We start from the raw sequence: 26,400 nt of genomic DNA on the forward strand, positions 1-26,400 counted from the left end.
AATGCCCCAAAAATGGGGGGAAATGGAAAGCAGACACAGCCTTGTGCTAGGGAAGGATTTGGCTCGGGTTTAGTGCTTTATTCTGTCCCCAGGAGGGCCAGGACACTTCCCCCAGCACATTTCATGGAATTCTGGAATGGTTTGGGTTGGAAAGGATGCTAAAATTCCCATCCCTGCCATGGGCAAGGAGGAGGATGGCTGGAATCTCATCCTTTTCCTGCCGGGAGGTCATATCGTGGTTTTCCAGCAGAGGGGGAAATAGGATCACTTGTTCCAGCGCCGAGCTGCTTGCTCTGTCTTTCACTCCCGGCAGGAACGAGGGGTTTAGGAAAACGCAGCATTATTGATCCTTGCATTCCAAAACCCAACTCTCTGCGGCTGTTTAGGAGCCCAGGGAGGTACCCACATCAAAAGTTTGAGAATCAGCCCCATCAACGCACTGTAGGACCCAAGAAAATGAATTTAAAAGCCTTGCAAAGTGTCAGGTATTTTCTCTGCCCAAGCCACGAGGTTGTCTCTGCAGTGTGGCCCTGACCCCACATTTAAGTGCATTTCTTTTAGCAATATAGCCAATGTACCTTTTTTTAGAAATATAGCCAATGTAATCCCTTGTGTGCTCAAAGCCAGGGGTTTACTCTGGTGGAAGATCCCTTCCCAGAGCAGTTCTTGTGTTGGAACCCAGGAAATTCCTCTGGCTGCCCTGGAGGGCTCCAGCAGACTCAGAGGCCTCAGCACAGAGCCCAAGGCCCCTGTGCCTTTGATTTTGACCCGTGGAAAAAATTACCAACCTTTATAGGAAGAATTACAAGTCAAGAAAGTTTCAGTAGAATGATAGTGAATTTATCACGGGGTGAAAAATAGATTTTTGGGGTTTTTAGAATGGGGGTTTAGGGGGAAAGATGGAGGAATCTGGGCATGTCCAGCCTTTCTCCTTCTTCTTCTTGGCCTCCGTCTTCTGCTGTGATGTTGGCACTTTTGGATTGGTTTAGAGTAGAAGCTCAGTGTCTAACATAGGTGATAGGTATTGGGAAGTAATTGTAAATATTGTATATGTAGTTTTTTGAATGAAAAGATAACATCACCCCCTGGGGGCGGGCAGAGTGCCTCTGTCTGTTGCAGACATCTTTTATGGAAAATCCTTTTTTAAGGATTTTTCCTCCTGAGAAGCTGAGAGGCCTCAGGAACAAAATGTAAACATTGGTTATCTGCTGGTGTGGAAAGCAACAAGTGCATCTGAGATTGGCCCATGTCAAATGTTTGCAATTAATGGCTAATCACAGATCAGCTGGCTCAGACAGAGAGTCCAAGACACAGCCTTTGTTATCATTCTTTCCTATTCTATTCTTATCTGCCCTGATTTTAGATATGATTTTAGAGTTGCGAGTGAGGAATTGTGTGCATTTTGATTCAAGGGTTCTTCAGTGTTGGGGAAAGAGCTCTGTGGTGGAACAGCCACAAAGTGAGGATATGAGCTCACAGACCTTTTCCCATGCTCCTGAAGTCTCCATGGCTCATCCTCCTGGAGGTGACTCCATCACCATGGACAGCACAGCCAGCACTGCAAGCCAGAGGTCCAGAGGCTTAATTCAGGTTTGGAGTGAAGGATCCAACACAAACATTTCAGACACATCCAATTCAAAACGTTCTAAATGGAACCATAGCTTTTATATGTACATATATATATATAACTCACTTTTGGAACACATCACCTCTGAGAAAGGCTCTTTAATTTCACCTCTAACGTGGAGTACCTTGCTGGCTGCTTTAATCTCTCCCCCAGACGACCTCACCTATCAGGGAGAAATTGGTGTTGTGCCTGATTGCACAAACCAGCCCAGCCTTTTACCTGAGAGATGTGCCACAAATAACTTCCATTATATACAGGGGGTGTTTCTGATGCTGCTATCAGGAAAAAAAAAAAAAAAAAAAAGTAGATAAAATGCTTCGACAGCCTTCCTTAGATGCTGAGGAGGCACTTGGCTGTGCAAAACAGCCTTTTGTATCACAGGACAGCCCAGGTTGGGATGGAAACCAGTGGGGTGCATCCCCACCAGACATCTATAAGCATGGACAGAACCTTTTTATGTCCTTCTGTCTTTCCAGCCACCTGCAGAGAGGCTGTGATGTGCAATGGGGAGCTGGCATCGCCTCCGGCCAGTTACATTTCCCTGCTTCTTCTCCCAGGCTAAAGCAATTTAGGTTTAATAGTATATTAAAAAAATATTAAACCCCTTATTGGAGTTCTTCTTGCACAGGCAAAGAGAGGAGAAGGACTTTCTGAGCCCATCTGCAGTGCATTAGTAGGTAAAGGATTGCATTAAGGTATTCCCCAAGGTCACACAAGGGCACTGCTCATTTCATTTCAACACTGAGTTTACCCCCCTGTGCTACATTTCTTAGCAAAGACAAACCCCAGGGTCATTCTGAACTTTAATTACATGGAAATAACTTGCTAAGAGGTCCTTTCATTTTGATAATTTACAATACCAGCCATTGAAATGAGCTTTGCAATTGATTTGGGAAATACACAAAATGACACTTCCAGCCCAGCCTTTTGTGGACACAGGACAATTCACTGTCTATTTAACAGCCATAATAGCCCAAGACCAGACTTTCCTACAATAATTACACTTTCCCTTCTATTTATTGAGCTTCAAACTTCCAGTTGTCTGCTGGGAACACTTCATTTATACACAAAGCATCTCAGGCTGCTTATGCAGAAGAAAAAGCAGGGAAGAACAGGCACTTGTTTGAACACACAAGTCCTCATAGATCTCTTACTCTCTTTTTAACTGATACCTAATGAAGATACAGATTCTGGTGCATTTTTGTGCCTGCACAGGGCTCTTAGGGGCATTTTGGAGGCTGTGAAATCTTGAAGAAACAGCTGTGAGGCTGTGGTGTTTGTGAGGGTCCCCAGGACGAGGTGAGAGATGAGAATCTGACTCCAAGTTCTCAGAAGGTTGATTTATTATTTTATGATCTTATAATAAAGAATGCTATACTAAAACTATACTAAAGAAAGAGAAAGGAGACATCAGAAGGCTTAACAAGAGTGATAAAGAAAAACCGTGACTTCTCAGAGCCTCGACACAGCTGGACCATGATTGGTCATTACATTAAAACAATTCACATGCTGGATAAACAATCTCCAAATCACATTCCAAAGCAGCAAAACAGGGAGAAGCTGAAGCTTCCCAGGAGAAGAAATCCTGGCAAAGGGATTTTTCAGAAAATATCATGGTGACAATGAGGCAACTTGGGCTGTGATCAAGTGTCTTTCCCATGGCCATTTTTATTTTCTTCTTACACAACAGAACTAAATATTGTTACCTGGTGACTATTATCTTAAAAATAAGTATCCTGTGGTGTTCTTGCTTTCTGTAGTATTGCTTTCCTACACTTGTGCACATCCACTAAGATTCCACCCAGCTAAAAGCATTAGAGCCACCACGAGCAGATGGGTTTGCACAAGGTGTCCACAACAATTTCACATGTAGGGGATGTCTCTCCTCCAAAATCACTTTAGAAAACAAGGAATTTGATTTTCACATTGCAGTGGCTGTGTAGGGCCATCCTAAAGCCAGTTGATCACTCACATCAGCTTTAGAGGTGGGAAACTGCCTCGTGGGGCTGGCGAGGGGAGAAAGCTGAACTGACATTTCCTTCGTGTATCTGCAAGGTACACGTTCCTCATAACACAATTTTGTGCTAATCTCCAATTTGCTGTACTGGGAAGCTTTTCCCTGGTCAGCAACCAGACACATCAAAATTACAGGGAAGTCACAGTGGGAAATAACACAAGTTTCCTCCTCCTTCAAATTAAAAGGAGGGCGCAGGCTGGGTAAGAATCACACTGCTGCAATAGGATTGATTGACTTTAATGTGGAAACAGTTGCACAGTTTAATATATTTCCTTGCCAGAAAACTGGGAATTTGTTTCCAAAAGGGCAAAGGCCTCTGGGATGTGTCCTGATTCTTTGTGATTGGATCTGTGCTGCTGTCAATGATTTACTGCAGCATTTTGGAGCCTGGTGGGCTCCATGCTCCTTCCAGCAGTCCTGAAAAGTTGAAAGCTTTGTTTTGCAGCTGATCTGCAGCAAACATCCACGTATGGCAGAGCAATGTGGTGGGGCCTGGCTCAGCTCTGTGCCTGGATCCTGACTGTGTGCTCACTGGCTTTGACACCAGCCCAGGCGTGCAGGGAGCTCCAGGCACTGCCTTCCCACAGGTAAGTCTGGTCCCTTCCCCTCTTTTCCATGCAGGAATTACCAGCACATCAATCAGCCCATCAGTTTGGTCCTGACTCGAGGCATGTGCACAAAGCTACCAGGGAAAAAAAAAAAATTAAAACTTGGCAGCTCTCCAAAGCCTGAGCATCATAATTCCTTCTTAAAGGAACTGTTTGCACAATGATTTTCCTTTTACAGATGACTATTAAGCCTTCTTAAACTTCCTTACCAAAATTAGCAGGCTGGGTTTGGGCACTTGAAATGAATTCTCTATACAGGATGATTTATGAGTTAATATTTTTCATATTCTTTTGCATTCTAATTATTTTACACTCGACAACACGAAGCTAACAAGTGCACGTGAATAACCCAGTTTTCAGTCCAAGCCAGATCCTCATTCCTCAGGTTTTTTTTTTTCCCCATGAACAATATTATTAACCTATCCAAGTGTCACTTGGGCTTTGAAGGAAAAGAATAAACAAGTTACATTTTTTCTAAAGCTACAGTGTCATGATAGGAAAATGGGTGGAGGGTTTTTTCTACAGCTATTAATTTCAAGCTTGTTGTAAAGGCAAATATGATTTAGGAGGATCAAAAAAAGGTATCAGTGATAATTGGAACATGGAGACAAGGAGACGGCAGAAAGGAAAAAACTGTGGCAGTGATACACTTAATTATGAAGGCTTATTCCGATAATCCCTTTTGAAAATGAACAAAGACAAGATTTTTGATGTTTGATGAACTTATCAAACAAGGCAGAGTAATGAAGAGGTAAATGTAAAATCCAATCGAAGGTGAGCCAATTAAGTACTTTGGGAAGTGCTGAAGGATGCAGCCCACAAATCCTCCTGTCACAGCAAAAAGGCATTGATACCTGCATGTCCCCCAGCCCTGGGTTCCTGCAGGCTCTGGGTTTTCACCTCCCACAGGATCTGCACCCACAGGCTCCCTTACTTGTTCAGTAAATCTCTCTTGCCCAGCCTCTGATGAATCCCCCATGAGGTCCACACCTCTGCTTATTATCAATATTTCTCTTTGGACTGCAGTCTTGTAAACAAAAAAGACTGCTCGTTAGTTAATCACCAAAATAATAATAAAAATAATAATGTTCTGACTAGGAATAAACCTTTAAAATGGTTTGAAGGCTGTGGCAAATGCAGGGTTGTGTTTGCATGGCACAGATTGCTCCTTAAGACAAAGAAATGGCTCAAACAAATGAAGGTTTAGAGTAGAGGCAGAACTAGAGATTGTAGTGGCTGGGCTGGGAGGCAGGAGAAGTGTTTTCTGGCTGTTGTGTAGTGATATTCAGAGTATGTGCAGAGAGTCCGACCCAAGAGCCACCACAACACCATACCTTTGCCCTTTTCTCCTTTCATAACATTCCTTTAGTGATTTTCTTCTTCTCAGAATTTGTATATTTGGCTTTAGAAATACTCAACCAGCAAATTTCTTGGTCAAGGTCCTTTGTACCTTGTTCTCACAGCACAAGGCACTGTTGGTGCTCTAACAATTCCCAGCTCTCCACCAAGCCCATGGAAAGCAGGATCTGATTTCACATTGGCCAGGAAAAATCCTGACCATGAGCCCGCATGGGTGTAAAGAAAGTGACATCAAAACAGGCTCAGTAGTGATAAACATCCCTGCTCCTGGAGATTGTGATGTGCTTCTGAAAAGAAAGGCAAAAAAATTAGCTTTTCTCTAAAACCCGTCTCTTCACGACATTGCTTCTGTTTACTCAGGATGATTGGTCACATTTAAAAAAAACCCCAAAAAATATATATATTCTTTTAATTGCAATCTACCTATTGGAAAGGGCAAAGATGTCTTGGGAGAGCATGAATCCCAAGACAAAATCCCCAGGTGCTGCACCTGCTCAATTCTGATGGTGAATACTTGGATGGGACATCTTGGGTTGCTTCCCATTTCCTACAAACCAGCTTCCTGGTGGAAAAACACACACACTGAGATATTTTTCCCCCTTGTAGCCTTCAGTCCCTCTCAAAACACAGCTTCAAAGACCTTAGAGCACTCTTTCTTCCCCTCCCTAGAAGAAGCAGCAGAGATGTTAATTCTCCAGCTCCTGTTGACTGTCAGCTGAGCCAGTGGTCAGGATGGACTGATTGCTTCCCTTGCCAAGAGAAAAAAGTAAGGATCCGCTGTAATGTATTCATTTATCTTCAGATGTGTCTGTGATGAGGATGTACACACATTAATTATATATATTATACATATTCATCATTCTGAAGCAGCCAGTAAACTCATCCAAATATGATGGAAATGCTCCTCTGCTAGAGAGGCTCTTATTTACCCTGGTGTAAACTGGGGAATAAATTCATTGGAGGCAGCAGAACAGGAAAAGCAAAATCAAGGCAAATGGTGGAAGAATCAGGCCAGAATACTTGCCCAAGACTTTCTTCCTTTTCTGTCTCAGATTTAATTAAGTATCCCCTGATTCTTAATGCAAATAGTCCAGCAAAAAGAAATAAGAAGCAGCCTTCATGCATCAGCTCCTGTTCTCATATTTTTATAACATTTCACATATGTCTTCATAGTTTGAGAATTTATTTTCACATACCTGACATAATTTTTTATCTTACCCCTGCCTTTTTGTTCCTGTGCTTATAGACAATATATTATCAGTAAATAATATGGCTTTTCTCCCTTTCTTTCCCCCCTCCCTTCCTAGTTTAAAGAGCAGCAATTCTCATTAATAATCCATCAAAAATGTTGCAGGATCAGTGTTGTAATTAGTGTCTGTGTCCATCTGAGCCTGGTGCACTGCAGGACAAAGCATATGCAGCTGGAAAAATGCCATATTTTTCCAAGGTATAAAACAGAGATATTTTTTAAACAGCCATTCTAAGTTCACATGTACGAACTCCAGGCAAACCTGATCTCTCAACTCTCTGCTGACCTTCCTGCCTTTATCACGCACGAAGTCTTCAAGCCACACACACACATAAATTAGGAATACCTATGAAAATGATAGTTTTGATTGCATTGTGGCCTGTGGAGGGGATGTCTGTGTGTCACACACGTGGCTGTGTCTCTGCAGCACCGGTACCGGCGGCTGGAGCGGCCGGCAGAGTTCGGAGGGCGACGCTGCGCCGGGCACCTCTGGGATGAGCAAGCCTGCCGAGCTGAGACACCCTGCTCAGGGCCACCAGGGTGTGGGCAGGACTTCCAGTGCAAGGAAACGGGTGAGTGACCCAGGCACAAAGCCCTGACAAAGAGGTTTTGGTCCTTCCTGGGGTCTCGGGTAGTTGGTTGTTAATTGCAGCCCCAAGATGTGCGGGATGTCTCTGTTTCGGCCTGTGCATCTGAAGAACGAGTCAGAGCTCTTCAATTTTTGGTCTTGAAGTTGTTTATTAATTCTTATCTATAAAATTATCTTTCTGCCCAGCTGAGGTCTGCTCAGCAAGGCAGCCACAGGCAGTCTGACCGCCCCCGAGGTGGTGTTGTCTTTTTATACTACAGACTATGTATAACATATTTACACTTAATTCCCAATACCTGTCACCTGTGTTAGACAGTGCACTTCTACTCTAAACCAATCACTGCAGAAAATGGAGAACAAGAAGAAGAAGGAGAAAGGCTAGACACACCCAAGTTCCTCCATCTTTTCCCCATAACCCCCATACCAAAAATTCTAAAATCTACATTTTCACCCTGTGATAATTTTATTATTACACTATTTAAACTTCTGTGATTTTCAGATCCTCATACAAAGCTGGTAACGTGCTCCAGGGGTCATAATCAAATCCCCAGGTGCTCTGGGCTGCATGCCAGGGTCTCTGAGCCCCTCTGGTGGGGTCCTTGGCAACTCTGGGCGCCCGGAGGGATGTACTGAGTTCTGATACTGGGGGCATCAGCCCCCTGCCCCGGGCAGCAGGAGGGTGAACCAGTACAAGAGAAAGCAGGGAATTTCCCCTCTTCAGTGTTTTTTCCCCCCACTTTTACAGAAACCCATCCATGCTGCACTCAGATTTGGGTAGAAAAGAAGGCTGTGTGGCATGGAGAATGTGAATGCTTCAGTGGAACAAAGAGAGTAGGAATATTCTGCTCCAAGTGCTGTGCTGTGTGCTCACACTCCCCTCCGCTCCCACAGCACACCACGTTCTCCCCTGCTAGAGACAGAGTTCAGTCATCAATCCAACCAGCAATCTGTTGGGGTGATTTAGTTATTTTTAGCCACCTCCAGCTCTGAGGATCAGGATATAAAACGGCTGTTCTCTGAAAGTTTGACTAGCCTTGACAGGTTTTTGTTTCTACACAAATGGCTCAAACTTCCTTCCTGAGCATTTAATGAAAATTCAATCAAAATTTGGAGCCACAGGCCAGCTCTGTGACCAGCTTATCAGCTGGAGCAGGTTATCATCACTCCACTGGGGTAAATTAAGCAGTGCCAGTGCTCTCCTCAAGGCTTTCTCCACACTCCCAGAAGCAAAAGCCCTTCCACATTGCCTTTCCTGCAAATATCCATTCTTGCAATTAATTATAGCAATAAACTCCCCAAATGCCTCCTGCAATGGGAAGAGGAAACCTTGCACTTTAATAAGATGGAGTTGACATCCTTAAGCCAAGGGGTGAAGCTATTCCTACAGCAACTTTCCAAGAGTGTGATTTTAGAAAATAAAGTCAGGGCAGGGAGGTGACCTCTCCTTGATTCTCACCTGACAGAAGCCCATGGGAGTGGCCAGCTTGGACTCTGTGCTGTGTTTAGGTCCCAGAAGCTTGGAAAAGTCAATTCCCCATGGAATAACGCTGTGCTTAACACGCAGCATGACTTCTTGTGGCCTTGAGATGTGGGTGAAAAACAGCACAATCAATGCAAGCTGGCAGCCAGGATTTCTGGAGGGGGGATAAGCCACCGCCTGCATCTGTGCACTTTAGGGCGCTGCATTCAACGGCATCTCGTGTGCAACGGAGACTGGGACTGCAGAGATGGCTCTGATGAGGATAATTGTGAGGATGAAGATATTGAAAGCCCTTGTGAACATCTGTTCCCAATCCCAGGGGTGGAAAAAATAGTCCAAGGGTGAGTAATTAATCAATAGCTGCTCCTCTCGCAATCAAAACAGGATTATGTTTCTTATATTGCTCTTCCTCACTGATAGCAGTGATCCATGGATAGCAGTGATCCATGAATTGATAGGGGGCTGTACCCAAAGGGGAGGTGCTGTCCCAAGTGACCATGGGTGGCAATGAGGGTTCATTCCAGCTTTTATTTCAATCCTCTGTCTCAGATCTATTGCCTGACCACAGTGCTTGTGATGCCCTTTTTTACTCCTGAAAAAATAGATCCCAGTTATCTCACAGCTTCCTCCAGTTGTTAAAGGTAAGAGACTAAAGCAAACAGCAGACTTTGGAGATGCAGCACCCTGCTGGCATTCACCCTTAAGGAGATTGAGCTCCAGGATTTAGGACTTCAGAGCACAGATTCAAGGCAGAGAGCCTGAGCTCCACACGAGCATATGTAAATACTCCTATCCATGGAAAATGTTTCCCTGCTCAGTTTCAAATTTTGATTAGGTAATACAGGCAAAAGATAAATCCAGAATAAAATGGAACTGAAAAACAAATTGTGACTGTGACACTTCTGTTGAAAACCTTGTGTTTTAACCAAGCCCAGTTTCCCTTGGAGAACACAGCCCTGTCTGTGGCAGAGGGATTGGAATGAGATGATCTTGAAGGTCCCTCCCAGCCCAAACCATTCTAGGATTTCATGAACATGGGCTGCAAGATGAGGATGGAGCCAGCCATTGTGTAACTTTCCCATCAGCTCAATCCAGCACTCTCTGGGGTCCATGAGATAAATGTCACCCTGGCCCAGGGCCTGGGAGGGTCCATCAAAAGTTTTACAAGGCATGCATTAATTACCACTGAGAACCCTGTTTAATTCTGCTCTCTGGAGTGTTTCTCCTGCAGAACACACAAAAGCAGTGGCATTTGCTATCTTAGTCCTAAAGATGGTTCCCTGTTGAGAAGAGCAGCGCTGCTGCTAGTTTGAATAAAGCTTTCACTTTGGGCCATGCAATTACATGGAATACTAAGTAATAGGAGGGATTTCAGAGGGCAGCAGCTGTGAGGGCTGGAGAGCAGGAAGAAGGAGGAATAAGGAAATAATAAGTGACAGACTTGGCAAAGCACAGGCTTCATGTCTAGGGAGGGTGTTAACTACCCTGAGAAACGGGACCATTATTAAAAAGAAAGAGATTAAATTAAGACAGAAAATAATTGCAGAGAATGCCAGGAAGCACTTTGTGACAATGAGATGCATTAGGCTCAAGAGGAACCTGGAGGAATTCCAGGACTTTGGGACTTTCATAGCTGTGCTTGCTGGGAGGGGCTGGGCAACTTCACTCATTTCTTCCATTTCTTGCATGTGAGCCCAAAGGAATGCCTTGGAAATAAAATGGCTGTCTGCCTCCTGGTAACTTTGGGAAGGAGACAGCAAGGAGATAACAAACCCCACCCCGCCTTAAGCTCTATTCCAGTTCCTCAGGAGGCCTGAGAATGGATAACCTGGTGTCACAGGAGAACCTGTGACAGAGACCAAGGCAATAAAACCAGAGTGATGGATAAATTCCTTGTGAAAAGCGCCCATCACTTGTTTTTAAATTTTTTAAAGTTAATTAGTAATAAAATGGTTATAAAACTAGTAATTTAATTAGAGTAATAATAATTTGGACTGTTTGGATTAGGACAATATGAGACAATAGAAATAAAGAGTTATGGAAGTCCAGGTACCTTTTTCTGGGCAAAATAAGCCCAGAAAAGGACACACATTAACAGAGGATTAACCCTTAAAAGCAATAGCCTGTTGAATATTCATGCATCTCATACATGATGCATAAATTCCATTCAAACAAAGGATTCAGTCTTGTCAGTGTCAATTTCTTCCTCTTAACCCTGACGGTGTCTTCATGGCTGAGCAAGGCAGGAAGAAGTTCGTTTCTTCTGATAAGAGAGCAATAAATTCTCTTTTTCTGAAAGATTTGGATGTCCTGTGGCTATCTGGTGCGAGTACCTCATTCTTTTCTTAAAAAAACATCCCACATACATAGTTCCTATTTTAACTACAAAACTACATTTGCCATACTATTAAAACGTTAATACAGCCCTACTAATCAACACAACATAATACGTATAGAAAATATCTGCGTAGAGCCATATAAAATGCACTTTTCACACTCCTCTCTCCAAGGTACAACATCCTGACAGAGGAAGGGAGGCAGAACATTTATGACCCGGGGTATTTTGGAGGGTTCTGTGAGTACGTGTACAACGGGGAGTGGCGGGAGCTGCGCTACGACGCCGCCTGCGAGCGCCTGCACTATGGGGATGATGAGAAGTATTTCCGCAAGCCCTACAACCTCCACCTGTACCAGTTCCTGGTGAGTTCCTGGTCTGCAGGAGGCCAAATTTAGCAGCAATTCCTCAGCAAAACAGCCAGACTTCCTCTCGGGATTTCTGCTGGTCACAGTGACCCTGGGATGCGTTAGAAAGTCTCTTTTCCCAGCCCGGCTGTCAAAGAAGGAGTCAGAACTCTTCTATTCTTGTTCTCAAGGTTGTTTATTGTTTCTTATCTATAAAATTCTTTCTCTGGGCTGCCAAGGTCCATTCAGCAGGACAGACAGAGGCACACTGGTGTTATCTTTTATTCTAAAAACTACATGTACATTATTTACCATAACTTCCCAATACCTATCACCTATGTTAGACAGTGAGTTTCTCCTCTAAACCAATCCAAAAGTGCCACCATCACAGCAGAAGATGGAGGCCAAGAAGAAGAAGAAGGAGAAAGGACTGGACACACCCAGATTCCTCCATCTTGCTTCCTGAACCCCCGTTCTAAAACCCCAAAATTCTACATTTTCACCCCATGATAAATTCATTACCATTCTACTTAAACTTTCTTGACTTGTAATTCTTTATATAAAACTTGGTAATTTTTTCCATGGGTCAAGATTAAAGGCACAGGGGCCTTGGGCTCTGTGCCAAGGTCTCTGAGTCCCTTGGCAGGGTCTCGAGTCCTCCAGGGCAGCCAGAGGAATTTCCTGGGTTCCAACAACTTTCCACAAAGATATCAGGTACATTCCATCTCCAGTTGTCTTTAAGGTACCCCAGCAGGCACTCGATGTGTAAATGTTGGTTTATGGCGCCTCAAGGAATGCACGTGCTGTGTCACCCAGGCATCCCCACTGCTTCCTCTGGCCCAGGCAGAGCCAAGTGAGAGGTCTAAATTTTTCTAAAAATTATGCTAAATTTTCTCTAAATTCTGCTATTATTGAGCTGTAGAGCTTGCACCTCTCTAGGGACTGAGCTGGCTGTGTGTAAAATGGTAACAATGCTGCTGGTTCAATCTTTGAAAGCATTTTAAGTCTGTGGCATGGCATAAATCTGAATTCTGAGTGAGACAGGGATCCTGCAACCCATCACCAGGGATCACAACACCTACAGTCTGTAAGGTCATGTCTGATGTTGGACACTGATCCAAGCAGAGCAAGGATTCAGTTTGGGTCTCCCACATCCTAAGTGGGTGCCTTGGACACGCTGTTAAACATTTATTGTGTTTTTTGACAAGAATGAATGAAAACACATTATTCCTGGGAAATACTACTCAATGCAAGTAGTTTTCATGCCCTCGCAGCAGGCAGAGTCCCTTAGTCCCCAGTTTGAAAATGCGGCTGGCTTTTTACAGAGCTGGCAAATGACAGAGCTCAGGCTCAGCAGAGCTGCTCGATTCCACGTGCCAGCAAAGCAGAGCTGTCAAGGAAAAGGTCACTTCTCTAAAACACAGGCAAAACAATGTTTGTTTTCTAGCCTTGCCATTGTAAATAGATGTTGAATTTTCCTTTTCCTAAATAAATTCATCCAGAAGCAGGCTGGAGAGAGAAAAAAAATGTTCAGTCCAAATTATTAGGATTTGGCAGAGCTGTAAGGAACTGGAAGGAAGGTTTTATAATGAGAAGTGTCAGGCTGTCTTAATAGCTACCATTACCAGCTCTGGCTTTGAGTGGCTAAACACAGACCTTTCCCCTGCTTGGAGATGGAAGAAGCAAAATGCTTGGCTTTATCCACATTTCTCACATATTTCCAAATGAAATGGCACAGGACTTAATTCCTTATTCCACACTCACTGAAGTCAGTGCTGGTGCTGTCAGGAGCATCATGGGCTTTAACAGTGGTATTCCTTCAAGAAATAGAGATTAAAAAGGAAGGGAAGCCCCTGAAAAATTAATGTCTGCTCCTTTCATTTTAGGCTCATGCTGATTCTGGATTTGCTTTTGAGTTTTACGACGATTCAAAGGACCTGCTCGACGCCCTTAAAAGTGATAAATCCAAAACAACAGGCTTCAACATTGGAATTGGGCCTGGAGGTTCAGATGTCATGCTAAACCTAGGCCTCACTTTATCAGGTGGCAAAGGATCCCTGAAGAATTTCACACAATATGATGCAAAGGTAATAAAAAACCAAACCAAGCAGATCAGTGATGCATCTGCTCCAGTCGTATCATCTGTGCATGGCATGGTCTGGCTGTAACTTATGTCAGTTTATTCTCTCAATTGCATTTTTTAACACAGGGTAATTGTACCTTAATTTGTTCATGTAATTGCAAATGTATGATCGTTAGGAATCCTGTTTGCTGTTCTTGGTATGTTTCAGCAAACAGGGAGTGGGAATAAAATTGAATTACGGAGTGCCACGGCACATGTCATCTCACCCCATCCTGTTTCATGGCTACATTGAGCACATAAATAAAAAAATGCTTGAAAGTGACAATGAGGGAGGAGGGAATATCAAGATGCTGATCAAAACAATTATCTTCAAGGAATGATCTCTAGTAGCAAATATATCTTGCTCAAATTAATACGAGCTGCCTCGTGACGGGGAAATAGGCTACTTTTAACAGGAGGTTAAAATACCACACTGAAAAAAATAGCACCTGATAATAGGGTGTACTTCTCACAGAGGGCTTGCATCATGGACTGGCAGGGATGACCTCTTTCCAATCTAATAACATGAGTGCTGGTATTTCCCACATTTACTGTGCCCCATCTCCACTTCTCTCCGGGCTGCTGACAGAAAACAATAAAGAAGAATTACTTTGATGGTGTTCCGAGTTAAAATGCCCTTAAAAGCTGTTTGAAATGAGTACCATTATAGTATTTACTGTGCCCTTGTCCAGACTCACATGATGTTTGCAGCTAAACAATGATCAGTTATTGGAGGAATCATTTAAAGGGCTGCTCGTGTTGCACAAGGGGAGACTTGTGCAAAGCAATGGCAAAAACAGAGGTGGAGCCTTGGAGCTGGTGGTATATCCAGGAAATTCTCCCTCCATCAGCACCTTTCTGGCCAAGGAATCTCCCCTCTGATGGGCTGGGCTTGACCCCTGTTCTTTGCTATTCATTTAGTTTGTGAAATAAGTAAAAAAGGGAATAAACATTATGGAAAGGAAACTGGAAAAAGAAGTTGCAGAAACGGAGAATGGAGGGGAATTATGTGGAGCCCAACTCTGATCATATTCACACATCAATAAAACACCCATAGTATCCAACCCCCCAAGGTCCTCCACCTCCACAGCAAATCAGAAAGAGATTTTAAAAAAAGAATTACCATTATTTCATTTAAATCAGGCTTGTTTTCATGCATGCACTGACAGTGAGAGACTCAGGCTTTCCCCTGCAAGCGTAAAGCCTAGAAATTCACTTGTTTAAATTCATGTTGACTGCAGCTCCTCTCTCCTTTACCTGCAGGAGGTTGGGTTCATTAGAGCCGTGACCAAGGTGCAGACAGCCCGCTTCAAGATGAGAAGGGACAACATAGTTTTGGATGAAGATGTGCTGCTCTCCCTGCAGGAGCTCCCAGACACCTACAACTATGGCATGTATGCCAAATTCATCAACGACTATGGCACCCACTTCATGACATCTGGCACCATGGGTGGTGTCTTTGAGTACATCCTTGTCATCAATAAGGAGGAGATGCGAAGAAAAGGTCAGAAAATCAAAATATATCCTCTGTTTTCAGCTTTCTGCTTTAAACCTGGTATTTCCACCCTAGTGGGATTACTGGCCACGTGGCTTGGGTGGTTCCTGCTTTGATTTCAGAAGTGTCTGAGTAAGGGTTTGGTCATTAAGAAGGAACCTGAGCATCATTTTCTCCATTTCTTGCTAATCTTCTCCTATTTCTTGTTATCTTTGTTCCCCAGGAATGCTTGAAGGCTGCAGAGCCACCCAGAGATCAGTAAATCAGCCCTCTCACATTTCAGCCTGTTCATAGCAAGGGCCACAATGTTCTGTAAATGGAAATACTGCACTGCACTCAGCAATAGCTCTGCCACTTCACTCTGCTTAGTGCCACATCTGGAGATTAACAGACCCCTGTTAGCTCCAGTTCTCAACAAATTGGAGTGTATGAGGCTGGAGGGCCCTACCTCTAAATCTCAGTTAGACAAAACACCCACTGCATACACTGAGAGCCTGAGAATTGCCATTGCTAGCAAGTCAAAAATGTAACATTTTTCCTAATCAAAAAACACGGGATATAGAACAATAATATGGGATTTTAGCTCAATAACCAGGCTGTCAACATTTGTAATGTGTCAACAATAGATCCCATTTCCCTGAGGGCCATCACTGCTGTGTTGAGGGTGCCACTGCCTTGGTAACTCCAGGCCAGACACTGATGAAGAAGGAAATTGTGATCTTGGACAACAGGTGCAAATTGCTGTAATTTCAGTAATTTCAATAATTTTCATGGTTCTGTCCCAGATTCTGCCTCTGGTCTGAAATGGTTGGGCCACATCAGCATTAGGATAACTATGCACTCCATATTGCTCATTAACCATGCCAAATTTTCCACAAGAAATTACTGATTGAGAGAATTTTCATCAAGTTCCTGAACCTCCAATGTTTGGAAACATGATGCCTCTTCAAATTACTCCTTCACTTTGAAGGGTGAGTGATATAGAAGTGAACAAGGTCTTGGCAAGCAAGTCTTCAGGAAGCAGACTGCCAATTTCAGAGGAAGAATTAATCAAGAGCATGTGGAGGCAGGCTATTATTTCACTTTATCTTGTGCTTGCTGTGTATATAAGGAGATTTACTGCTACAAGATGCCTTATCTTAGGAAAGAAGGATACTGAAGTCCAGCAAAAGACAAAAATGCACCCCAGTAGAGATGCAATTTTCATTCTAATGCAGCACCATTCTGTAATTTTCATCTAATCCAGGCTCTGCCAGAAAGCCCACCCTTACAAAGCCAGCAGAGCTCTGTGTCACACAGTGCTGACCCAGAAGGACCCACCTGCAGTGTCTGATATGCCACTGTCTGAAAGCATTTAGCAAAAAAAGCCCTGATTTCTCTAATGTTGATCACAGCCATGCTTGGAGGCTGTGTTTGCAAGAGGATTATCCTCCTTCCCTGAGGAATGGTTAGGATCAGGATACAAGTGCTCAAGTCTTAAAATCAGAGCTTCCTAAGATGAGTCTGAAGCTCTGCAGATGCATCACTGAGCCCCCACAGGGCTGCTTTAGGTCAACCACTGCATCCTCAGGCTGCTTGCTAAAGGCTCTGGAACACAGAATATTCATTTTTTAAATACACTAGTGACTAAAGCACAAACTCAGGAGAAAGATCCCTTGGCTGAGTCCTCCCTAAATGAGACACAGCTTAGGCGGCCACTGAGCATCTGGCTCAGACTTTGAGCATTTAGGAAACCTGAATTTTGAAAATGAAATCACTTCCTGTGTTTAGGTATCTACAGCTCAGTGCAGAGCTCAGGGCTGCAGTTTTGCTGCCAGACCCATTCCCAGCTTTCAGGCTGCAAGGGCTTATATGGATGTGGTCATGAGTGAAATAAATACATATGTCAGAGCGAGGTCCCTCGTTGCTCTGCCATCAATATTTTTCATTACTTGTTTTTAAAATAGATTGTTATGGTTCTATTATTTAGCAGAAAACAGTATAATGTGTTCACACATTACAAGAACATTTATGGGAGGAACATTATGCGTGGAGTAAATTAGAAAGAGTCTTCATATATTCTGATTAATTCAAAATGCAGCAGTAAATCTTATCACTCGAGCACATTTAACTATCGCAAATTATATCATATAAAACAAAAAAAAAACCCTATCAGGGCTCCCCCCTCAAGCACTAATATTTACTGAGGCCACCCTTTTGCAGTGATAACCACTTTTCATTTATCAAGACTCGATCTTGCCACGACCAATGGCGAATGGTATCGACAGCCCCTCGCTGAACACAATTACTCAACAGGAACCATGGCAAATCAATTAATCAGGGTGTTCCTCAAGTTTAATTTTATGGCACTCTAGCACCAAGATAAGCAATCACTCATGCTGCTTTGGGTGAGTGAACTTTACCCACTGTGTTTACAACTGTTGAACAGTTTAGTACAAGTAATTGAGTGCAACACGTTTAATCTTTCTCAAGGGCCCAGTTTTGCAGTGGGATGCAGTTCCCAACTCAGGTCTGGAGCCTGTTTCAGCTCTCACCAGTTTGCAGGCCTTTTCTCAGGACGGTGAGCTCCTAAGCAGGGTTTGGATCCACCAGGCCGAGGAGCAGATCTGTGTCCCAGTGAGCCTCTCCTGTAGGGAGGGAAGAAGGGAACAAGCTTGCAGGTGACACCCAGAGGGATCTGGGCAAGCTCTGGGCCCTTGGAAACCTCATGAGGTCCAGCAAGGCCATGTGCAGGTGGTGGAAGGGGATTCTGCCCCTCTGGTGAGGCCCCATGTGCAGTGTTGCTGGGGTCCCCAGCACAGCAAAGACATGGAACTGGTGGGACAAGTCCAGAGAAGGCCACAAAACTGATTAGAGGAGAGGGGAACCTCTCCTGTGAGAAAAGGCTGAGGGAATTTAGGTTGTTCAGCCTGGACAAGAAAAGTCTCCAGTGAAACCTCACTGCAACCTTCCAGTGCTTAAAAGACATTAAAAAGACAGGTTTTAATCAGGGCCTGTTGTGACAGGACAAGGGGGGATGGTTTTCAACTAAAAGAAGGCCAATGTAGATTAAAGAAGCCACGTTTTACAATGAGTTTGGTGAAGCACTGTTGCCTGTAGAGGTGGTGGATGCCCCATCCCCAGACACATTCAAGGCCAGGTTGGATGGGGCTCTGAACAAACCTGTGTAGTTGAAAATGTCCCTGCCCATGAGGGAGAGGGGCTGGACCAGATGGACCTTAAAGGCCCTTTTTAACCCACACCACTCCATAATCCCACAAAAACAGAGCCATGAGTGTTTGGGCAATATTTTAAACACAACAAGGCAAGGCCCTGCTCCCCAGTGCTGAGGGGAGGCTGTTCAGCACACAGTGCTCCAGGGTGGCACTTGGACACAGGTTTCAACTTCAGACCATCAAACCACAACACACAAACCCCACTGACCTCTTTCAAAACCACCCTATGCATCACCAGGCTTCTTTGGAAAACACTTTAAGGTCCTCTTGACAAAAAAGAGCAATATAAAAGTTACCTGTTATTTACAATACCTGCATTTACTGAAATCAATGGACTTTTTAACTACTAAAGAGGACGGCCTTATATTTGCAGCACACTGAAGTGCTTACATAAAACCAGGCTGTATGAAATATGCACATTGCTTACCTTGGTGAAACCACCTCATTAGTTCCCTTCTCCCCTCTGCAGTTGCTTCATGGCTCTCCAGTTACATATTTTCATGATGTATGTGGTGGTGGAGCTGGCAGCAGCAGGCAGGAAAGCTCTGGCAGCTCTCAGCACACACACACCTTTCCTAAGGTACTCCTGAAGGTGCTGCTTAACCCATTAATGATCAGATTCCTAAACTGATCTGATTTTTAACCATTAATGATCTGATTTCCTAAATTCAGATCCCGAATTTAGGAAAATTAGTGAGGATCTATTGATTTCAGCTGCTGTTCCTGGCTTTAGTGATGAGTTAGTCTGTGAAAAAAACCAAAGTTTGTTGTTAAATATATAGATCAAACAGTGCCTGAAGCCTTAAGATTTTTACTTTCTTCTAATATTTTCTAAGGAAAATATTTTTACACTTCATATATGATAGGTCCAATATACCCCAATAAAATATTGGGGTTTTCCAGTGTCCTCTGCCCAAAATACCTTTTGACTTCAAAATACAAGCCATGAAAGTAACTGAATCTTTTCTTCAATGATAGAAAAGAGAAGCAGGAAAAGGAATAACATGAATCACTGGATTTACCTGTCTGCTTTCTGCTTTGCAGCCATCAGCATGGAGCAGATAAGTGCCTGTGTTGGGCTGTCCCTTGGCATTACAGCCAGCAAGGAGAACCTGGATCTGGGAGTAAGCCTGAAACACTCTGACTGCAAACAGAAAGGACTCCTGAATACTGGTACAGCAGCAGGGCTGGGGTCTCCTGAGGCTCCTTGGGTCACTTGTTTTGGGCACAGAGATTTCTGTAAGGTCACACAAGGCGTGAGGAAGGGAGCTCTGGTACCATCCCCCAGGCAAGGTGGGACTACAGAAAATTTGGGTTCATGTCTCCAGGAGTATTGATCCCTTCTTAAAAGAGCAGGAATTAATGCAGCAATATATCTGGATTAGAAACAGAGGCTGTGGGGTGGCTAGGAGGCTGCAGTCCACAGCAGTGACAGACTGAGTCAAAATTGACTCTAAAAAATACTCAAAGAGTGCAGAAACCCCCAGATTTGTACATTTCCTAATGAGCTACAGACAGTGTGACCCTTTGCCCATGTCCTACCCAGAAACCAAGGCTGGAGGAGTTCAGGTGTTATCAGCTTAGAGGATTTGGGATGCTCAAGTTGTCACCCTGTGATAAGGTGGCAGGGCTCACCCCACAAGCAGGGAGCACTGAGCTCACATCGATCCTGGGAGGCAGCCCCTGACAGCACAATTGATCTCCCCTCCACTGAGCAGTTTCTGCAGCCTTTTTTTGTGGAAACAGCAGCTGAATAATACCTGTGCCATTCCACTCTGCAGATGCTGGGAGCCACAGTGCAGTTGTGGAAGATATTATTCCCCGGATTAGAGGGGGAGATACCAGTTCCAGTGGAGGGCTCCTGAAGAGTTGGGATGGCCAAATGTATCGTCACTGGGGCAGGTCATTAAAATATAATCCTGCTGTTATTGATTTCCAGGTAAGGCTTTTCTGCAGTTGAAGAAACTCTGCTGCTCTAAGGAATGAAAGTGTAGTCGAGCAGATCATTTCGTATTTTTATTGTGATCCCATCACAGAACAAGATTAAATGTAATGGGCCACTGATCTGGTAACCTCTTATTCATTTCACAATGGGGAGTACATCTCCCACTGACTGCATCCACAGGGAGACAGACAAGGAGCTTAATGCTGGATTAGTGCCAGGTTAAGTTTCTGACGTGTTCCCCAACAGCTTCACAATGAATTGCAGTTGTATTCATCCCTGGCATTCTCCCTGATGCTGTCCACCCTCCTGTATGAGCAGGGCACTCACAGGGGGCTGGGGAAGGTGTTTTGTTACCCAGCAAAAGCTCTGCAAAGACAGCCCCCCTCCAGGAGTTCTCTGAGCAGGGAGCTCCTGGCTACTTTGTCAGGTGGGTCCTGCCTTTCTCCACACTCTAAAAAAATGGTCTGTGGCCATAAAAATCAGCAGGGCTCTATTTTCCCTTTTATTTCACTGGATGCCCCATAAAATGGGAAGATCAGTGAAACATCTTATAGGGCTTCTGAGGGGGAGGAGATGGGTGCAAGCAGAGGGGATGGAAAGGGACAGAAAAGAGTGATCCTACAAACAAATATTCCAGGGCTGAGCTGGCAGAGGCACGAGGGGGTGGCCACAACTCCTCAGCTGTGGTCAGCAGGACCACAAGTACCCCAAGATGCCAAGATCACCAGCCTGCTCCAGGAGAAGCTGTGGAGTGTGAGGGAAGGATCTCTGTCATGGCAGGGACATGCTGCCATTTCTATCCCTCTTGTCTTAATTTGAAAGCAAGTCTGAAAGCTCTGACAGAGAGTGGGAGAAGGGAAAATGGATTTGGGAATTATCTGTGTTATTGGCAGGGCAAGAAGGACTGTGCAAACTTTCCTGGGCAGCAGCAGAAAGATCTGATAACAGAGAAATGCTTTCAGTTCCAGCTGCAGGTTATTCACCTTTTTGCACAAGTTCCCATCAACTCTGGGCAAGATTTCTTGCAGTTTTCCAGTAAACCATGCACTGATATTTCTATTTTCCAGTAAACCATGCTCTGACCTTTCTATTTTCCAGTAAACCATGCACTGACCTCTCCAGAGCTCCCTGCAACCAGAGGGGCCACTCCAGCAGCTCTTATCTGCAGTCCCCTCAGTTTGTCAAACAGGCTTGTGCAAATTTGCCCAAGAGCTCTTCCCAAAGCCCAGCTGATCCTGATACTCCCCCCAAATCACTCTCACAGAGCTGACACCCAGCTCTTCCCTGGAACAAATTCCTGGCCTAAACAGGGGGAATTTGTCCAGAAGCATCGATGGACAAATGTAAATAAGTGTCCTCACACAGTCCCAAGTTTTTAGCTTTAATACTCATTGAATATTAATATTCAGTTGGGCAAGTTATAATTGCTGCCCAGACTGGACTATTTTTGCTGACTGGTATATAGGAACTGGATCTTGCTGCTGGAAAATATGATGAGTGAGTTACATTCCCGAAGCTGTAGATGACAGTATTATTTCACTACATCAAAGGGCAAAAGATATATAGGCAAAATTCCTCATTCTCAGCATTTACTGGGTATTTCACAATCTGGCCACTGCAAGGGATAGGATGGCAATAAATTTTGATGATACCCTCTGTCCAAAGCTCTTACCAAAACATTTTCTTCAAAAAGGCAAAAAGCATGCAAGAATCCCAGGGACTGTGACAGCACTAAGAAATCAGTCCAAAAAATGGGCTTACTGGGGTGTTATAATTTATCATTCCAATCCCTACTAAAACCCCAAAGCATGTCCAGAAAAGCCAATCCCACACAAGCCCCCAAGATGAGGAAGGTTTTGGAACAGTGGCTCCTCACTGGGGCAGCACCACATTTGCATGATGCACATGCAGCTGTCGAGGAAGACAAATGAGTTTTTCCCCGAGTCCTGAATTTATCCAGCAATGTCACAGCATCCCAGTCGATGCCCAGCTGAAATTGTTCTCATGCCATCCATCTCCATCCCTGCAGCTGCAGCCCATCCACGAAATCCTGCGCAGGAGCAACCTCGGCCACATGAAGAGCAAGGAGCAGCACCTGAGGAGGGCTCTGGGTGAGTTCCTGCAGGAATTCAGCCCCTGCCGCTGCAGGCCCTGCCTCAACAACGGGGAGCCCATGCTGCTGGGGGACAGCTGCTCCTGCCACTGCCGCTCTGGGGACCGAGGAGCCGCCTGCCAGCTCACCCAGCGCCCAGGTGAGAGCCCAAAGGGGTGGATTTCCCTCTCCACGTGGCTAAACCGACAGCTCCTGGCATCCACACGTCAATCCCTTCTGTGTTTTGTGGCTGGGTTATCTTGGGTTGTTGGTTGTTAATTGCTGCCCCGAGATGTGCAGGATGTCTCTGTTTCGGCCTGCACGGCTGAAGAATGAGTCAGAGCTCTTCAGTTTTCAGTCTTGAAGTTGTTTATTAATTCTTATCTATAAAATTATCTTTCTGCCCAGCCGAGGTCTGCTCAGCAAGGCAGCCACAGGCACTCTGACCGCACTCAGGGTGGTGTTGTCTTTTTATACTACAAACTATATATAACATATTTACACTTAATTCCCAATACCTATCACCTATGTTAGACAGTGCTCTTCTACTCTAGACCAATCCCAAAGTGCCAACATCACTGCAGAAAATGGAGACCAAGAAGAAAAAGGAGAAAGGCTAGACACACCCAAGTTCCGCCATCTTGTCCCCATAACCCCCATTCCAAAAATCCTAAAATCTACATTTTCACCCTGTGATAATTTTAATATTATACTATTTAAACTTCTGTGACTTTCAGGTCCTCATACAAAGCTGGTAACTTGCTCCAGGGGTCATAATCAAATCCCCAGGTGTTCTGGGCTGCGTGCCAGGGTCTCCAAGCCCCCAGAGGTGTCCTTGGCAACTCTGGACACCCAGAGGGATGTACTGAGTTCTGACAGGTTATGTCAAACAGCTCAGGGGATGGGGGAATGGGTTTAAATTGAAAAAGAGCAGAGTTAGGTTGGATATGAAGAAGATCTTCCCTGTATGGGTGGTGAGGCCCTGGCATAGGTTGTCCCATGGCAGTGTCCAAGGTCAGGTTGGACAGGGCTTGGAGCAGCCTGGGATAGTGGAAGGTGTCCCTGCCCATGCAGAGGGGTTGGAATGAGATGTTCCCGTCCAATCCAAACCATTCTGTAATTTGTTATTACTATAAATAGAGATAGTAATAATAAATTTAATTACTGGATTAAATCAAGCCTCTAGAGGGCTTGTGGCATCCCACTAAGGATGGGTGCTCCAAGGGGGAAAGCACAAACCTCAGCTGGCAGGGAGGGAAGGGGAAAGGCTCAGGTGAAGGAACTGCTCACACAACTCACCATCAAAAAAGCTGTTTTAGTAAAAAACTGTTAGATTTTGTACATTGCCAGATTTCCCACCCCTTCCTGGGATGCATTTTGACTAGAGTGTCTATTTTGGGGTGAAAAAAATATGTATTTCCAAAGTGACAGGCTTATATTTATGTTTTCTTTGTCACTTTCTATACTATCCTAAAAAGTTAAGTGGGTAGCAAAAAAAGCCAGGGTCGGAACAGGCTCTTTCATTTCCAAAAAAAGTTGCAGCTCTCTCTGGATATTTTTGTCCTGATTCATGATGACAAAAAAGAAAAAAAAAAAAAATCTAAATCTCAGCACATGAAGCTGGCAGAAAAATCCATCTTCAGAGCAGTTCCACCAGGCAGAGCTCCAGGCCTTCAGCCGTGGGCTCATCACTGGGGTCTCACCAGTGGGAAATCAAAGCTGTGATGAGACAGGGAGTTGGAGCAGAGCTGGGGAGATGGTTTGTGAGGCTGAATGCCAAAACTTGGCTTCAATGACTGCAAAGTGTTTTTTTAAAAAAAAACTCAGGTTCTTTAAGTAGTCTCCAAATCTCAGGAATTTGCTTGGGAAGCCCAGGACCTGCCACCAAAGCAGAGCACTGGACCAGCCAGCCCTGTGCCCCTTGATTTCAGCAACAGTGGGGACAGGCACACTTCTAAACTCATGGTAAATTTTTAATTTCAAATTTTCAGTAGCAAAACTAATTTAAGACCAAACTAATTTTGTTTTTTAAAAGCACAATGTTTCAGCAGATGGAAAACACAGCTTCCCAGCCAGCACTAAGTAAGAGCACACACATCCATTTGCACTGTCTGGATTAATAAAGTGCCCAAGCCAGGCTTGAAGGCCAGATGAGTAAATAAAAAACGACAGTAAATGACAGCCATCAAGCATTCCCATCATTCAGGAGCACCGCCATAATCCATAGTATCGACCACTCCTGACAACTCAGTCTGTACTGTAATGAAAAAGCTTTGAAATGACCCATCTCCAAAGGGACTTTCCACAACATCCCCACAGCTTTAGGGGACTTCTGTCCCTTTGCCTTGGTCAGAGGCAGGAAGTTGCTGCTGAGAGAGCTGTGAGCTGTGCTTTGGGAAAGGAAAACCAGAGGGTTTCAGATGAGATGGACAAGAAAGAGCTGTTGGTGTTTGGTGGGGTGGTGTTCACAGGGGTCCAAGGATGAGGGAAGAGACGAGAATGTTGACTCTGTGTTTCAGAAGGCTTGATTTATTATTTTATGATATATATTATATTAAAACTATACTAAAAGAATAGAAAAAAGGATTTCATCAGAAGGCTGGCTAAGAATAGAAAAAGAAGAATGATAACAAAGGCTTGTGTCTCGGACAGAAAGTCCAAGCCAGCTGACTGTGATTGCCCATTAATTAGAAACAACCACATGAGACCAATCACAGATGCACCTGTTGCATTCCACAGCAGCAGATAACCATTGTTTACATTTTGTTCCTGAGGCCTCTCAGCTTCTCAGGAGAAAAAATCCTAAGGAAAGGATTTTCCAGAAAATATCATGGCTACAGTTTGGGGTGATGTTGATTCATCTCCCCTGGCTTCAAAGTGCCTTGATCTCAACAGCCTGGGCCTGGCTGCCATAGAGCAGGGAATCGATATCCAGAGAAGCTTCAGCCAGACCTGACATTCCGTTTTTTGTTTGTTTTTCCCTTTCTCTGTGTGTCCCAGGTGGTGAGACGGACGGGCGCTGGAGCTGCTGGTCGGGCTGGTCCCCGTGCCAGGCGGGGACGGCGCGGCGCAGCCGGCACTGCTCCAACCCTGCCCCGCAGCACGGCGGGCAGCCCTGTGCTGGCAGGGACCTCCAGAGCAGAGCCTGCTGAGAGCACAACGTGCCTGGCATGGGGAGCTCTGGAACCTGGGCTGGGCCCGAAATACTCCAGGAGTGTGATGGAATTAACCCCTGGGAGGAATCATTGACCGGGGACGCAGTTCTGCATCTGCTGGATTCACCGTGTGAAACCTGACCAAGTGCTCCCGTGGTTTTGCCCCACCAGATGTGATGGTTTTGCCCCATCAGATGTCATGCTTTTGCCCCACCAGATGAGATGGGACCTCCACCAGATGTGATGGTTTTGCCCCACCAGATGTGATGGTTTTGCCTCACCAGTGCCCAGCACCCCTGCTGCAGCACAGGAGATGCCACACAACCCACCCAAAGGAGGAGGAGCTGCCGGGTGACTGCCGGGCTGCAGCGTGTCATGAAATAAATTCACTGCGAGTGTTTACACAACTGAGCTTGACTCCCAGGCAGTTTATGTATTTTCCTTTGGGAAACACAGGAAAAGCTCACCATCCATGCAGTTGGTATTGACATATGTACCACGAAACTTTTGTAAGTTGGCACTGTCAGATCTGTAAGTCCAGCATATTGGCCAGGGCTGCCTTGGCAGCAAAGCCATATGCTGCTCTGCATGGAGAAGGCTTCAGCCTAAAGATGCTGAAGCATCCTTTCAGAATGTAAGCTCAAGCTGATGAGGATTTTTAAATAAATAAATAAATAAATAAATAAAGCAATAAATAGAGAGGCTCGAAGGCAACCGTTGGGCAGAGGATGTTCCCACACAAGCAAAGGCTTTTCCTCTGTAAGA

The 26,400-nt window shown here is 44.6% G+C and overlaps 1 protein-coding gene across 1 annotated transcript; it reads left to right on the forward strand.

Annotated features, from left to right (window-relative positions):
* The first annotated feature begins 4,005 nt into the window (after nt 1-4,005).
* C8A (complement C8 alpha chain) lies at nt 4,006-26,046 on the forward strand. The gene is made up of 11 exons (XM_064719964.1): nt 4,006-4,231; nt 6,281-6,377; nt 7,288-7,432; nt 9,126-9,270; nt 11,440-11,629; nt 13,498-13,698; nt 14,997-15,237; nt 19,488-19,616; nt 20,225-20,382; nt 22,418-22,640; nt 25,481-26,046. Exons 1-11 carry the CDS (start codon nt 4,125-4,127, stop codon nt 25,630-25,632), a joined length of 1,788 nt encoding a protein of 595 aa, XP_064576034.1. The 5' UTR covers nt 4,006-4,124; the 3' UTR covers nt 25,633-26,046.
* The last annotated feature ends 354 nt before the right edge of the window (nt 26,047-26,400 follow it).

The sequence above is a fragment of the Zonotrichia leucophrys genome, chromosome 8, assembly GCF_028769735.1.
Source record: "Zonotrichia leucophrys gambelii isolate GWCS_2022_RI chromosome 8, RI_Zleu_2.0, whole genome shotgun sequence".
Lineage (NCBI taxonomy): Eukaryota > Metazoa > Chordata > Aves > Passeriformes > Passerellidae > Zonotrichia > Zonotrichia leucophrys.

Excerpts from the sequence above, each read along its gene's own strand:
- C8A (XM_064719964.1), top strand. The coding sequence starts at position 4,125 with ATGTGGTGGGGCCTGGCTCAGCTCTGTGCCTGGATCCTGACTGTGTGC. Across the intron at positions 4,232-6,280 it reads CAGGCACTGCCTTCCCACAG|AAGAAGCAGCAGAGATGTTA; the intron begins GTAAGTCTGGTC and ends TCCCCTCCCTAG. Across the intron at positions 15,238-19,487 it reads GGAGGAGATGCGAAGAAAAG|CCATCAGCATGGAGCAGATA; the intron begins GTCAGAAAATCA and ends TCTGCTTTGCAG.